This window comes from Mesoplodon bidens, assembly GCF_964165515.1.
Source record: "Mesoplodon bidens genome assembly, chromosome: 18".
NCBI classification, from domain to species: domain Eukaryota; kingdom Metazoa; phylum Chordata; class Mammalia; order Artiodactyla; family Ziphiidae; genus Mesoplodon; species Mesoplodon bidens.
In genome coordinates this window covers 31,508,919-31,522,270 of record NC_138175.1, presented here as the reverse complement: position 1 = coordinate 31,522,270, position 13,352 = coordinate 31,508,919, and the positions used below count along the sequence as shown (strand labels likewise).

The 13,352-nt window shown below is 38.5% G+C and overlaps 1 protein-coding gene across 1 annotated transcript in view; it reads left to right on the top strand.

Moving 5' to 3' along the window:
• Positions 1-13,352, top strand: part of FTO (FTO alpha-ketoglutarate dependent dioxygenase) — a 372,235-nt gene that overhangs the window by 138,996 nt on the left and 219,887 nt on the right. The window contains exon 5 of the mRNA XM_081216486.1: positions 11,078-11,157. Within this exon, the coding sequence (XP_081072612.1) occupies positions 11,078-11,157 (80 nt within the window). The remainder of the gene's footprint in view (positions 1-11,077; positions 11,158-13,352) is intronic.

The window sequence follows — 13,352 nt, the reverse complement described above, 5'->3', positions numbered from 1 at the left end:
TTTTTAGGCTTTTAATTTGATTGGATAACCTGTATACCCTCTTTGCCACTTCTGTAAAGGCAGTGGAGGAATGACCATGAATGAAGCCTTTAAACATTTTTATTTATTTATTTATTTTTATTAAAATTTAAAATTTTATTTTATTTTATTTTATTATTTTTTTGGCCACGCCACGCAGCTTGTGGGATCTTAGTTCCCTGACCAGGGATCGAACCCAGGACTAGACCAGGAATGAAGTTGACTTTCCTGAATCAGTCAGTCCCTGCAACAGATTTCAAGGCCAGACTGTATACCCTATGATGGAAGATTCATTAAACTCTTCCTGTGGAATAATTCTTCTAGGTCCAATAACCATTTAAAATTTTTAAAAAGATGTAAATTATAGTCCTTGGTCAGTTCATTATAGTGGCTTTATCCTAAAATTGGTCCTGGCACAAGCCTTTCTCCTTATATTTGTTCATACTGTTCCTTCCACCTTGTCATGTTTTCCCCTTGTGAGTTTACATGTGTAACTCATCTATTTAAGGGTGACATTAAAAAAATTTAATACCCACAGTGGCAGGGGCACCAACTATTCAGTGTGTTTGCCATAACTCTCTTTCCCCTCTGGAGTGTAGCAATTGATACAGAAGTCTTATCTACTAGAGCTAAGCTTTCTCAGAGCCAGTATTATATATATTCTTGTCCTATGCACAGCACTTAGTACCTTGTGCAGAATAGGAACTTGCTGAGTATCTGGAGACAACAGCCTTTTTTTCCTCCCTGAGTGTTAACCAGAAACCATAACTATCTTCCTCAGTTGTCAGTGGAAAATCAGATGTGAGAGAGGAGTGACTAAAGAGAGAAATCGAAAGGTAGATGAAGGAACAGAACGTAGAGGTTTAAGTGGCTGCTTCTGTTTCATTCATTAACTTCATTTTGGAAGTTCTGGTGCCCAGAGTTCACTGTAGTGGAGGGTGATGTGGTGGCACTGTGTATACAAAATAGGGAGAGAAGAGACTTCATTCAAAGGTTCTGTTATTCTAACCTCTGTTCCTTCTCATCTCTCCATGTCCACAATCCCCTCTGCCCTCCTGTCTCTTGGGGAGAGTTGCCACCTGGAAGAGTAAAGGCAGCCCTTCCCAAAGTGGGATTAAAGTTCTTTTTGCCTATTTTAAAAGCAAGAATGAATGATTAACCTCAAGAATGTATTCTCTTTGAAGCCTAACTATGAACTAAGCATTCCGTAAAAGTTAATTTCAGGAAAACAAAAAGAGAGAGAGAGAGAGGCGTGTACCCTGAGGTCATCTTCACCTCTGTACCTGTTTTTATGAAAGAGTTTTTAGTCCCCTGGAAAATTATATTGGGGAAGGTTTAAAAAACTAACCCAAACTCTTATCACCCACACTGACTGCAGTGTTCTGTCATTTTTATTTGGGGCATGAATATCTCTTTTTTGAGGATCTCTTCATTGAACACTTCCCTTTGGATTTTTAAAAAATCATCATACTTACTGTTCTAGTTTTTTATTGCTAGGTAAAAAGTAATAATATATCTCATCCAGTCAAAGATGCTATCAATTTTAAGATGTATTCCAAATTCAGAGATGTTAAATATGAAGAAAAATTAGAATTGATGGTCATTGTAGAAAATTTACAAACTATAAGAAAGTATAAACTGGATAACAAAAGTACATCATAATATCACCACACAGAGAAAACATCATTCATAACTATTTGGTCTAATTCCTTCTAGTGTTTTTTCCTATACTTGGGAATATATGTTTATTTATTTTTTTTTAGAAAATTAATATCATGTTAGGTATAATGTTTTATATCTTGTTTTTCTAATAATTTTATATCTTGAACATTTTTCCCTATTAAATATTCTTTGAAAATGTGATTTTAAAAAAATGGCTTAAATAGTAATCCCCTAGTTTTGTCATGCCAGTCATTTCCAGTGCTTTGGTATCATACATATCGCCCTGTGAACATCTTTGTCTGCACCTGTAAGTACTTCTCTAGGAAAAGTTACCAGAAGTGGGATACCTGGGTGAGGATGAGAGTGTCGATATGTAAAGACTGTACATATTGTACTGTCAGACGGTTAATCAGAAAGATTGTTTTCAGTTTACCTTCCTACCTACAATGTATGAAACGTGTGATTATCAGTTACTTCTACCAGCCTATTTATCTCACCCTAGGCAACACTGAGCATTACTATTTAAAAATATTTTTGCCAGTTTAATGATGAAAATAACATGAGTGTGACTTACTACTACACCTACACATATTCATATCTCCTTGAATGGCTATAGGATTCTTGAGTAACAAGCTTTCCACCTTAAAACTCTATAGATATTGTCCCCTTGACCTCTGATGTTTGATTTTAGGAAGATATCTGAGATCATCTTCAAATTGATTATATTGTGGCAAACTGTGTTTTTTTCCTTTGGACATTTGTAGTATTTTATATTTAATTTTTGAACAGAATATGTTTATATACTTGGTCAGCCATTTTGTAGTACAGACTCAGGCCTTTTCACAACTTTGGAAAATATTCTTCTGTTATTTCTTTGATTATTCTTTCATTTCTCTGTTTTCCGCTTTCTTCCCTAAGATTCCTGTTACATCTGTTTTGGCTTCCAGAATCTACCCCTCATGTCTTATTTATTCTGTCACTAGTTTTTGTTTTTCCTCTGAGTTCTGGGAGAATTTCTTGAGTTCTCATTTACTTCGGTAATTTGATTTTTCTGCAGCATGCCTTCTGTTGTTCACTCGAGCTATTATCACTTTAAATGAAGCCATACGTATTAAAAACAAGTCAACTCCAAGCAACCTTTCCTGATCTCATGCTGTTCCATCCTCACAGCTGCTTGCCCCATTTTCACAGGTGCAGTGCCCTCTTGAATCAAGCGGCTTCTTGAAATATTGAGAATTTTTCAAAAATTTTTTCTGTCCATTTGAGTAACACTTTTTCAGAAGAGACAGTTTCTGTCAAACTGGTTCCTTTCCTTAGAACTGTAATACTTTTGCCTGAGTCTAGTGATTTTTCCTTGTCTGTTTTTCCTTATAGAAAAAGGACTAGCACCGGCTGATAGGCAAGTTGGCGTTAAGATTGGTTCTGTGAAAACTTAGTATAGGTTCCCGACCAAATCCTTCACTTGAAGGAGGAGGAAGAAAATGTATCTTTGCAGGGCCAGATGAGAGAGTTGATGAACCGGAGTGTACTGAATGACTTGTTTTTGTCTTTGGGTGGTATAGATGCTCACAGTATGAGCAAACCCTGGCAGCCTTTGGACCATTCCTGGCATACCTGCTCGCTCCAGTTTCTTACCTCCACAATGCCTGGTTCTCTTCTCAAAGCGATGACTTGCGCCAGCAGCACGTCTGGGAGTCTATGGGTCCCACGGGTTGTGTGCATTTAATACTGTCCTGCAGAGGCTACAGGCCTCTGGGTGCCCTGTAGCCTCTCCTGCCCTTCTGCTCTGCATCTTCTGAGCTAGAGGGGGAGTACTGCTCTCAGGATCTGCTTGATATATTTATCAGGATGCTGCCTTTTTTTTTTCTTTTCTTTTTTTTTTTAGTCCCCCTTTGTTCCTCCACTATGTCCCATGCCCAGCTCTATTCTAACACTTAGCCAGTTTCACCTCACTCATTTCATGGTAAAATCCTTACGGACAAGATCGTGTCATTCAACTCTGCATCTCCAGAACTTAGTACAGCTTCTGACATAAAGGGATGCCAGATAAATAAATTAGGGCCAAATGAGTGCTGTTGAATTGGGGTCCCCAAATGATACACAAGCAGCTGCTTTGGTCAGCATTACCCAAGGACAGTGCCCCTCAGCCCTCCTCTGCATGAGAATCCCCTGGTGCACTGTCAAGAATACAGTACCTGGGCCTCAACTCTAGAAATTATTTTTTTAAATTATTATTATTTATTTATTTTTTGGCTGCGTTGGGTCTTCTTTGCCGCACGCGGGCTTTCTCTAGTTGAGGAGAGCAGGGGCTACTCTTCATTGAGGTGCGTGGGCTTCTCATTGTGGTGGCTTCTCTTGTTGCAGAGCACGGTCTCTAGGTGCGTGGGCTTCAGTAGTTGTGGCGCACGGGCTTAGTTGCTCTGCGGCATGTGGGATCTTCCCGGACCAGGGCTAGAGCCCATGTCCCCTGCCTTGGCAGGTGGATTCCTATCCACTGGGCCACCGGGGAAACCCAACGCCAGAAATTCTGATGAAGCTAATCTGTTGTGGGTCCAGGGCATCAGTATTTTTTTTTAATTGAAATATAGTTGATTTACATTAGGGTGCTGCCCCTCTTTCATCTTATTCCACTTATACTGTATCCAGCACACTTCCTTGTAATTTCCAGCGTATTGAGAACCTTTCTCTGATGTTGAGCACTGAAGGAAGTCTTAAATTCTTTTACTATTTCATTGATCGTCTCATTGGGAATCTAGGAATGGGGTAGGTAGAGACCTGGGTCTCTACTGTCATCTTGCCAGGAAGCCTCCCCCTCCCCCCTTTCGTTGGCTATTAAATTCTGAAAACGTTCTCAGTCATGGATGTCCCCACATCTAGGAAAAATAAGGTCATAAATATTAAGATTGAGGGATGAGAATGGACAGGTGAGTAAGAATGAAAAGCTTCAGTGATCGTGTGCACCTGGGAAGATTGGATTTCAGTATTGGGCTTATTTAGCTCAGGAGTGCCTTTAGCCAAGCTCCTGATTGTTCCTTTAAGAAATTTGGGGATGCAGTAGCCTCTGGTGACACACTAGCCAGCAGAACCGGGGAAATAAGGGCTGGGTTAAACTTAGCGTGACCAACTGTCCCAGTTTGTCTGGTGTGAGAGTGGGGATCTCAGGATTCGGGTCTTCAGTGTTACAACCAGGAAAGCCCTGGGCATGAATTGATCACCCTAACGTCAATTATGCCACTACATCTGTGGTCTCTTATATATGAGATGAGATTTCATGCTACAGTGAACATCCAGAGTTCTCCCTCACCCGCTGGTAGAGCACGAAGCATTTAGCCTGCAAAGAGTAAGAGCTTCTTTTCCATTTGTTTTGTTGAATAAATTCTACAAACTCTGATTCCACTTGAGGAGAGAGTCAGTTTTTAGCTGTATTCTGAGATAGCTCTGGAAAACAGGCATTCTTTAGTGTTTTCTTTCTAAAAATTTTTAGCATTAGTCTTTAAAGCTGGGCATGTCTTTAGTGTATCCTTTAAGACGTAAGATGTACAATCCATGAGGCTTGAGCCACTTTCATAGACTTAGAATTTTAGATAAATTAGAAGCTCTTCAATGAAAATTACAGGGTTCTTTCTAAAAGTCATAAAGGATTAGAGACATTTGGGAACAATCTCAAAAGAGTTGTTTGATTAGAGAGTTGCCAAGGATTTAAATAAAGGTACAAGCCTTGGAGTATTACTTCTAATGTTGTGTTTGCCACTTGGCCCACCTCAGATTAGTGGCCCCTCAGTGGAACAAAAGCACTTAACAGATCTGTTCATTAAGATGATTTGTTTTCCTCCTTATGATGTCTTTAGAGCCTACTGTTAATAGCCTGGGAGTGATAAGGCTTTTATTTGGGTAGGTGAGAATGGCATCTATGTATTTCTTTTGTTTGTTTGTTTGATTTCCTTTTTTAAATTTTATTTTATTTTTGGCCATGCCATGCAGCATGTGGGATCATAGTTCCCCAACCAGGGATCAAACCCACACCGCCTGCACTGGAAGCGTGGAGTCTGAACTGCTGGACCACCAGGGAAGTCCCCAGCATCTATGTATTTCTTAGAAATTATTTCAACTCTTTATGAGCACCTGGACCTGGGGAAACTCCTCCATCCCCTGCTTTTTGTTTTTGTTTTGTTTGTTTGTTTGGCTTTGAATCCCCCTTTAGATAAAATAGTTCAGATCTACCAGAAATTCTCAGGTGTGTCCTTAACCAGAATCCTCAGAGAGAGCAAACTGGGAAAGAGAATGGACATTCAGTCCTCTTCCGGCCATAAGCTACACTTCTGAACCCAAGTCAGCAGAGGTTGGATCTGTTTTGATCCTCTATATTAGCTTTCCTTGTCTTTACATTTGCTTTTAATACTCCAAATGTATCACTGCTGTTTTTATCCTCACCTTTCATTGCATCTTGTGCTATTTGTTCATACAGTGTCTGAATGTTTTGTGACTTAACTCATCTTCAATCCTGTGAAAATCCCAAAAGTTGCTCTTAATTTCACTCTTTCCATCCCTTCACTTACCCATCCATTAGCAGGTCCTATTATTTTCCTCTAAAACATTCTGAATCTGATTGCTGCTCACCGTCTCCCCTGCTGTCACCAGGTTTTTGTGGGGACACATTTTCAGCTCATTTAGGTGAATATCAAGCAGTGCGGTTGCTGGGTCTGATGGTAAGAGCGTGTTTCATTTTGAAAGAAACTGCCAAACTGTCTTCCAAAGTGGCTGTACCATTTCGCATACACACCAGCAATGAATGAGAGTTCCTGATGCTCCACATCCTCACCAGCATTTGATGTTGTCGGTGTTCTGGATTTTAGCCATTCTAATAGCTGTGTAGTGGGTATTTCTTTTAATTTACACTTCCATGACAAAGGTAGTGGAGCATCTTTTCATGTGCTTATTACAGTCTGTCTTCTTTGTTCAGGTCTTTTGTCCATTTTTTAATGAGTTGTTTGTTTTCGTATTGTTGAGTTTTAAGAGTTCTTTGTATATTTTAGATAACAGTTCTTTATCGAACATGTTCTTTGCAAATATTTTGTACAAGTCCAAGGCTTGTCTTCTTAATCTCCTGATGGTGTCTCTCACAGAACAGTTTTTATGAAGTCCGGTTTATCAATTTTGTCTTTCATGGATTGTGCCTTCTTTGGCACCTAGAAAGTCACTATCACCCTCAAGGTCATCTAGATTTCCTCTTAAGTGTTTTATATGTACACGTTTTACATTTAGGTCTATAATCCATTTTGAGTATTTTTTTGCATGTAGATGTACAGTTGTTCCCGCATCACTTTTGAAGAGAATATTGAAGTCTTCCCTTCACTTCAGTCTTCTGGAAGAGATTGTAAAGAGTTGGTATTATTTCTTACTTAAATGTTTGGTAGAATTCACCAGTGAACCTATTTGGGCCTGGAGCTTTCTGTTTTGAAAGGCTATTATTTATTGATTCAATTACCTTAGTAGCTACAGGCCTATTCAGTTTGTCTATTTCTGTTTGTGTGAGTTTTGGCAGATTGTGTCTTTCAAGGAATTGGTCCATTTCATCTAGGTTATCAGATTTGTGGGCATAGAACTGTTCATGTTATTACTTTATTTTCCTTTTAACATCCATAGGTTCTATAGTGATATCCTCTTTTTGTGTGTTCTGTCCTTTTTTTCTTTTGCCTGCATAGAAGCTTATTGATTTTATTGATCTTTTCAAAGATTCAGCTTTATTTCAGTGATTTTCTTATGGATTTTTTTATTTTATTAATTTCTGCTTTTATTTTTATTATTTCTTTTATTCTGCTTACTTTAAATTTAACTTGCTCTACTTTTTCTTGTTTCCTAAGGTGGAAGCTTATTGATTTTAGGTCTGTCTTCTTTTCTAACATGCATTTAATGCTACAAATTTTCCTCTTGGCACTGCTTTTAGGCATCACACAAATTTTGCTATTTTGTATCGTTATTTTCATTTGGTTAAATGTATTTTAAAATTTCTCTTGTGATTTCTTCTTTGACCATGTGTTATTTAGAAGTGTGTTCTTTATTCTCTAAGTATTTTAGAATTTTCCAGCTATCTTTCTGTTACTGATGTCTAGTTTACTTTCTTTGTGGTCTGAGAGCAGACAGTGTATGATTTCAATTTTTAAAAAATTTGTAAAGGTGTGATTTTTGTTCAAGAATGTAGTCTATTTTGATGAATGTTTCACATGACCTTGAGAAGATTGCATAATCTGCTGTTGTTGGATGAAGTCACCTATAGATGTCAGTTAAATTGATTGATGGTGCTCTTGAGTTCCACTATGTCCTTACTGATTTTCTGCTGATGGATCTATTCACTTGTTTTAGGGGATGTTGAAGTCTCTAACTATAATAGTGGATATGTCTGTTTCTTCTTGCTGTTCTATTAGTTCTTGCCTCACATACTTGGTTGCTTTATTATAAGACAGATATACCTTAAGGATTGTTACCTCTTCTTGGAGAATTACCCCTTTATCATTACGTAATGCCCCGCTATATCCCTGATAATTTTTCTTGCTTTGAAGTCTGCTCTATCTGAAATTCATATAGGTACTCCAGCTTTGTTTTTGATTAGTGTTTCCATGATGTATCTTTTTCCATCCCTTTACTTTTAATCTATATGTGTCTTCATATTTAAAGTGAGTTTCTTATAGACAATATATAGTTGGGTCTTGTTTTTTCATCTACTCTGACCATCTCTGCCTTTTAATTAGTGTACATAGGCCATTGACATTTAAAGTGATTACCGATATAGTTAAGTTAATATCTGTCTTATTTGTTAATGTTTTCTATTTGTTGCCCTTGTTCTTTGCTCTTATTTTTCTCTTTGGTCATCATTAAAAAAATTTTTTTTTCTGTCATTCTCCCTCCTCTGAGACTCAAATTACATTTATGTTAAAATGCTTAATATTGTCTCATAGGGCATGGATGCTCTTTCAGTTTTTTATAGTGTTTTTCCTCTGTGTGCTTCATTTTGGGTTGTTTCTGTTCCTGTGTATTCTACTTCACTTATCTTTTCTTCTGCAGTGTCTAAAGTGCTGTACTATATTTTTCATCTTTAGAAGCTCCATATTTATATATGAAATATATATACATGAAAAAAAGAAAGATATGTATTTATCTTGTGTATCATATATATCATATATCTTTTATTTCTCTCTGCTACTTTTTGGTTGAATGCTGGATATGGCAAATTTTATTTATTGGTGCCTGATTTTGTTTTTATTTGTTTTTTTTTTTTTTGAACCTGTGGGTACTGACTGAGAGCCATAGGTGATTTTTATTTTACTTTATTTATTTTATTTTAAAAATTTTTTATTTATTTATGGCTGCACTGGGTCTTCGTTGCTGCACATGGACTTTAGCTGCAGCGAGTGGGGGCTACTCTTCGTTGCGGTGTGTGGGCTTCTCACTGCGGTGGCTTCTACTCTTTGTTGCGGAGCACAGGCTCTAGGCATGCGGGCTTCAGTAGTTGTGGCTTGTGGGCTGAGTAGTTGTGGCTCATGGGCTCTAGAGCACAGGCTCAGTAATTGTGGCACATGGGCTTAGTTGCTGTGTGGCATGTGGGATCTTCCTGGACCAGGGCTCAAACCTGTGTCCCTGCATTGGCAGGCGGATTCCCAACCACTGCACCACCAGGGAGGTCCCACCTGATTTTGTTATATTCTTTTAAGTAGTGTTGGACTTTGCTCTAGTGAGTAATTAAATTATTTGGAATAAGTTAGATTCTTTTGAGGCTTGCTTTTAAGCTTTTAAGTGGATCTAGGGCAGCCTTTAATATAGTACTTATTTAACCCTACTACTAAGATTATGCTTTTCTAAAGACTCTATTGTCTCAGGTAGTAGGAACCATTCTGGCTGCTGAGAACACAGAGTATTCCTGGCCCTATGTGAGGTCTGAGATTTGTCTAGCCTATAGCTTTCGGGAACTTATTTTCCTGCCTGTGGGAAGTTTTCATTCACACGTGCACAGATGAATACCTAGCCAAAGACTTGAAGGAACCCTTCTGTAGATGTCCGCTTAGTCTCTCCCTGTGTGGGTTCTTCTGTTCCAGTATTCTGCCTTACAAATCCTTGCTGCCTTGGCCTTCCTAAACTGTAGCCTCTGTCTTCACAACTCAGCAAGAGAGAAAACGGAAACCTCTGAGTTCTGATATCCCCATCCCTACTCTGTGACTTTGAAACTGTTTCTAGCTAGTAAACTAAGGCTCACCTATTTTATTTCTCCTGTCTTTGGGGTCACTGTTTTCCAGTGTCAGAAACCTTTGTTTCCTATTTTTGGTCTGTTTTATAGTTTTTTAGGGTAAGAAGGTAAACCTTGTCATGGTTACTCCATAATGTCCATAAGCAGGAGTCCTGCAATTGGTATTTTGAATTTCCTTTCTTCTGTTTAGAGGTAATTTTGTAGGTTGTTTTTGATGACATGTAGGGGGTGTGGTGGTCTTTGCTTCCTAGTTTAAGTCATTGTCTTTCTTAGTATCTTGCTAAGAAGCCTCTGTTGCTTACGTAGGAAATCATGTGTTGCTGGGGACAGTTTGGTTCTCTTCTTTGTAATAGAGGACGCAATGTCCTAAGCAGAGGTGTTACAGATTTTGCCTTACATGTGGCATCATTTCTTAGAATACGCAACAACTTGGCCATTGGTTTTTTTCCCACTGCATGTGGTTTTAGGCATATTCTTCAGCTGATGAATTCACCACCTTCTCCATTCTTGGGTCGTGAATCTGTAGGCTTGAATTCTGTTCTGAGAGCCAAAGCTTTGCAACATGCTGAGTTGGTTGGTTTGCTGCCTGGAAAATTGTTAGGGCAAAATTGATACTTTGACCGGGGAAGGAAAGAGGCAGATTTTCAGATGAAAGATGTTCAACTCCAAATAATACAAAAAAAAATTGGCTTATTCTGAAGGCATGGGTAGAATTAGATGTATCATGAGAAAGGGAAAGAAGTTCAGCCCATAAATAGTGGTGAGTGGGTATCATAAGACTACAAATAAGTAGGGTAACCCTATAGCCTGTTTGCTAAGGACAGTCCTGGTTTATGCCTGTTGTCCTGCAAGAATTATTAATAACATCCCCTTTCACTATTGAAAGTATCATGGTTTTTGATGGTTTTATACCATATGACTATATATATATATATATATATATATATATATATATATATATATATACATGTATGTGTCATCCTACTTACAAAGAATGGTTTAAAGAATACATGGTAATTGTTAATTCTTTGGTTCTTGTCATTCTTCTTGAATGATGGATTTACTGTTTACTTTGTATTTTAGTGAAATAGTATTCAGTGACTGATACATGTGTGTTGGGTGTTTTTTTTTGTTTTTTAAGTTTTGGTATTTTTCCTGCAGATGATCTCAATGCCACCCACCAACACTGTGTTTTGGCTGGTTTACCACCTCGGTTTAGTTCCACCCACCGAGTGGCAGAGGTAAGTGTAAATAAAAATGTGACTCAAACGTAATTGGATGTGACAGAAGTGGTTGCATGAGCAATTTATCATAGAACTTTGGAAGAATGTTTGATAGGAAAATTGCTTCCATCTAACTAGACTTTAGCCTCTATTTACTTGCTTTTTTAGCTTTGAGTTGTGTTGGATCCAGTTTTAAAAAGTGTGTTCACAGCCTGGGATAAGTATTTTTTGCTTCTTTGGGGTTATGTTTCTTGGAAAAGGTGCCAGCAAGAGGGCACCTTGGCAGGTGTTGCTGGTTAGAGATTTTCTAAGGGGTTTGTATCTGTCAAGGTCAAGGGCAGGAGATGGCCAGAACAAAATAGTAGATCTGTGTGCTTGTGCATGTGTTAGCTGTGACTGGGCTCAGATGTTTGAGAATTTATATTTCCCTTAACTTTTGGGTCAGGCTTCCAGGCATGTGAATGTAAATTAAGCAGAAAGTTACAGTGGTGCCAGGGAATTTCCAAACTCCCCAGTTGTGTTCCTAACCCAGACTTTATTGCTAAATTCTGCCACCACTTGTAGTGGCTGACAGTCAGCTGATTAGACTAGTTCAGAATGGAAACTTAAGAGATGAGGGAAGCCTTTAGTAGTCACCCTGGAGTATTGTGTGTGCTCAGTTAAGAAGTGTTCCAGAGAGCAGGGGAATGATCATGAAAAGGATTACAAGTTGACCTCATATCCGAGCTTGTTTTCTGTGCTTTGCTTTTATAGCTTGACTTTTCATTGTACCACAGGGGGACCAGTGTGAGAAAGTTGGGCAGACAGGATACAATAAAGTGGCAGGGAAACACAAGCACAAGACCTTTCCAGTCCTGAGACTGTGTGAGTCTATAAGGCAGTGTCATGTCTTTTGGTATTTAGGTAGCTTTTCTAGTGGACTGGTCATGTTGCTACGTGGCAAAGAGGACACGAGTGTCTGTTTAAATCAAGATGCCAGCAAGCCCATCAAGCATTCCTTCCCCCTTTTCTCCCTTTCTTCTCTCTTCTCTTCAGTCATTCATCTAAATATTTGAGTGTCTGTTCTGTGCCCGGCAGCGCTAGAGGCATGAGAGAGAGAGAGAGCCATCAACATGACAGGTATGGCCACAGGCTTTGCTGAACTTCCATTTTAGTTTGAGAGACAAATATTAAATAGATAAAAACACAAATAATTATCTTAGAGACCTAAAAAAGTAAGTTCTGTTAGGAAGGAAGGAAGGAGTGAGTGAAGGAAGGCAAAAAAGAGTGAGCAAGCATTTATAGAGCATCTGATATGTGCTTTGTATTGTACAAAAAAGACTTCATTCTTTTGTATAATACAAGATGATACAGACCTCTGTCTTTCTAGCTAGAACTCTCCTAAGAATTCTTTTGAGTATGTGGCTACTTATGTGTATCTCTGCACCTTTCCTAATCCAATCTGGAAGAGTGGACAAGATGATTAGTGCTGTGCTCAGAGGGTCGGTACAAAATGATGAATAAGAAGTTTCGCAAAATGTATTTGATAAGGATAACAATCATATCTAATTCCTAGGGTTCTTGTGAGGATTAAGAGAGTTAATACGTGTAAGTCTTTTAGAACAGTGGCGGGTACAGAGTATGCATTCAAAGAATGTTAGCCACTACTACTATTATTAAATGACTACTACTGCTGCTGCTGCTGCTACTGCTATTACTACTCCTGTCTTTTCAGTTATCCTGATGAAAAGCTAGTAGGAGACAGGAACAACCAAAGCTCTTTGTGTGGAAGGCTATGGTCTCCATTTATACACTAGAATGTATGTAATAAAGCAGGAGAACTTAAGTCATCAATGAGTCTTTAAGTGGAAGTGTTGCTATTAACTGGAAGCTACTACTCAGAAGAAAGGAAGTGATTTTAGTTCTTTCATCCATTCTGCAAACATGCGTTCAAATTTCCGGTGCTCAAGGTATCCTTTTAGACACTTGTGAACAGGTAGAGTGCAAAACAGAGAGTAGCAAACAGCATAAGGCTTCACGAGTGACATGACATGTAAGACTTGAACATGTAGGGATTAGGGGATTTTAGGACATTTTAAGACATTTAAGAGTCCTCATCCCATTAGGTGGAAATCTTGTGATTGGAATGGGATGGGGATACAAAGGGAGTATTGAGTGGCTCAACTTTGACTGAATCCCAGGATGCCAGAAAGGGAGTGTTGGCAGATAAAGGC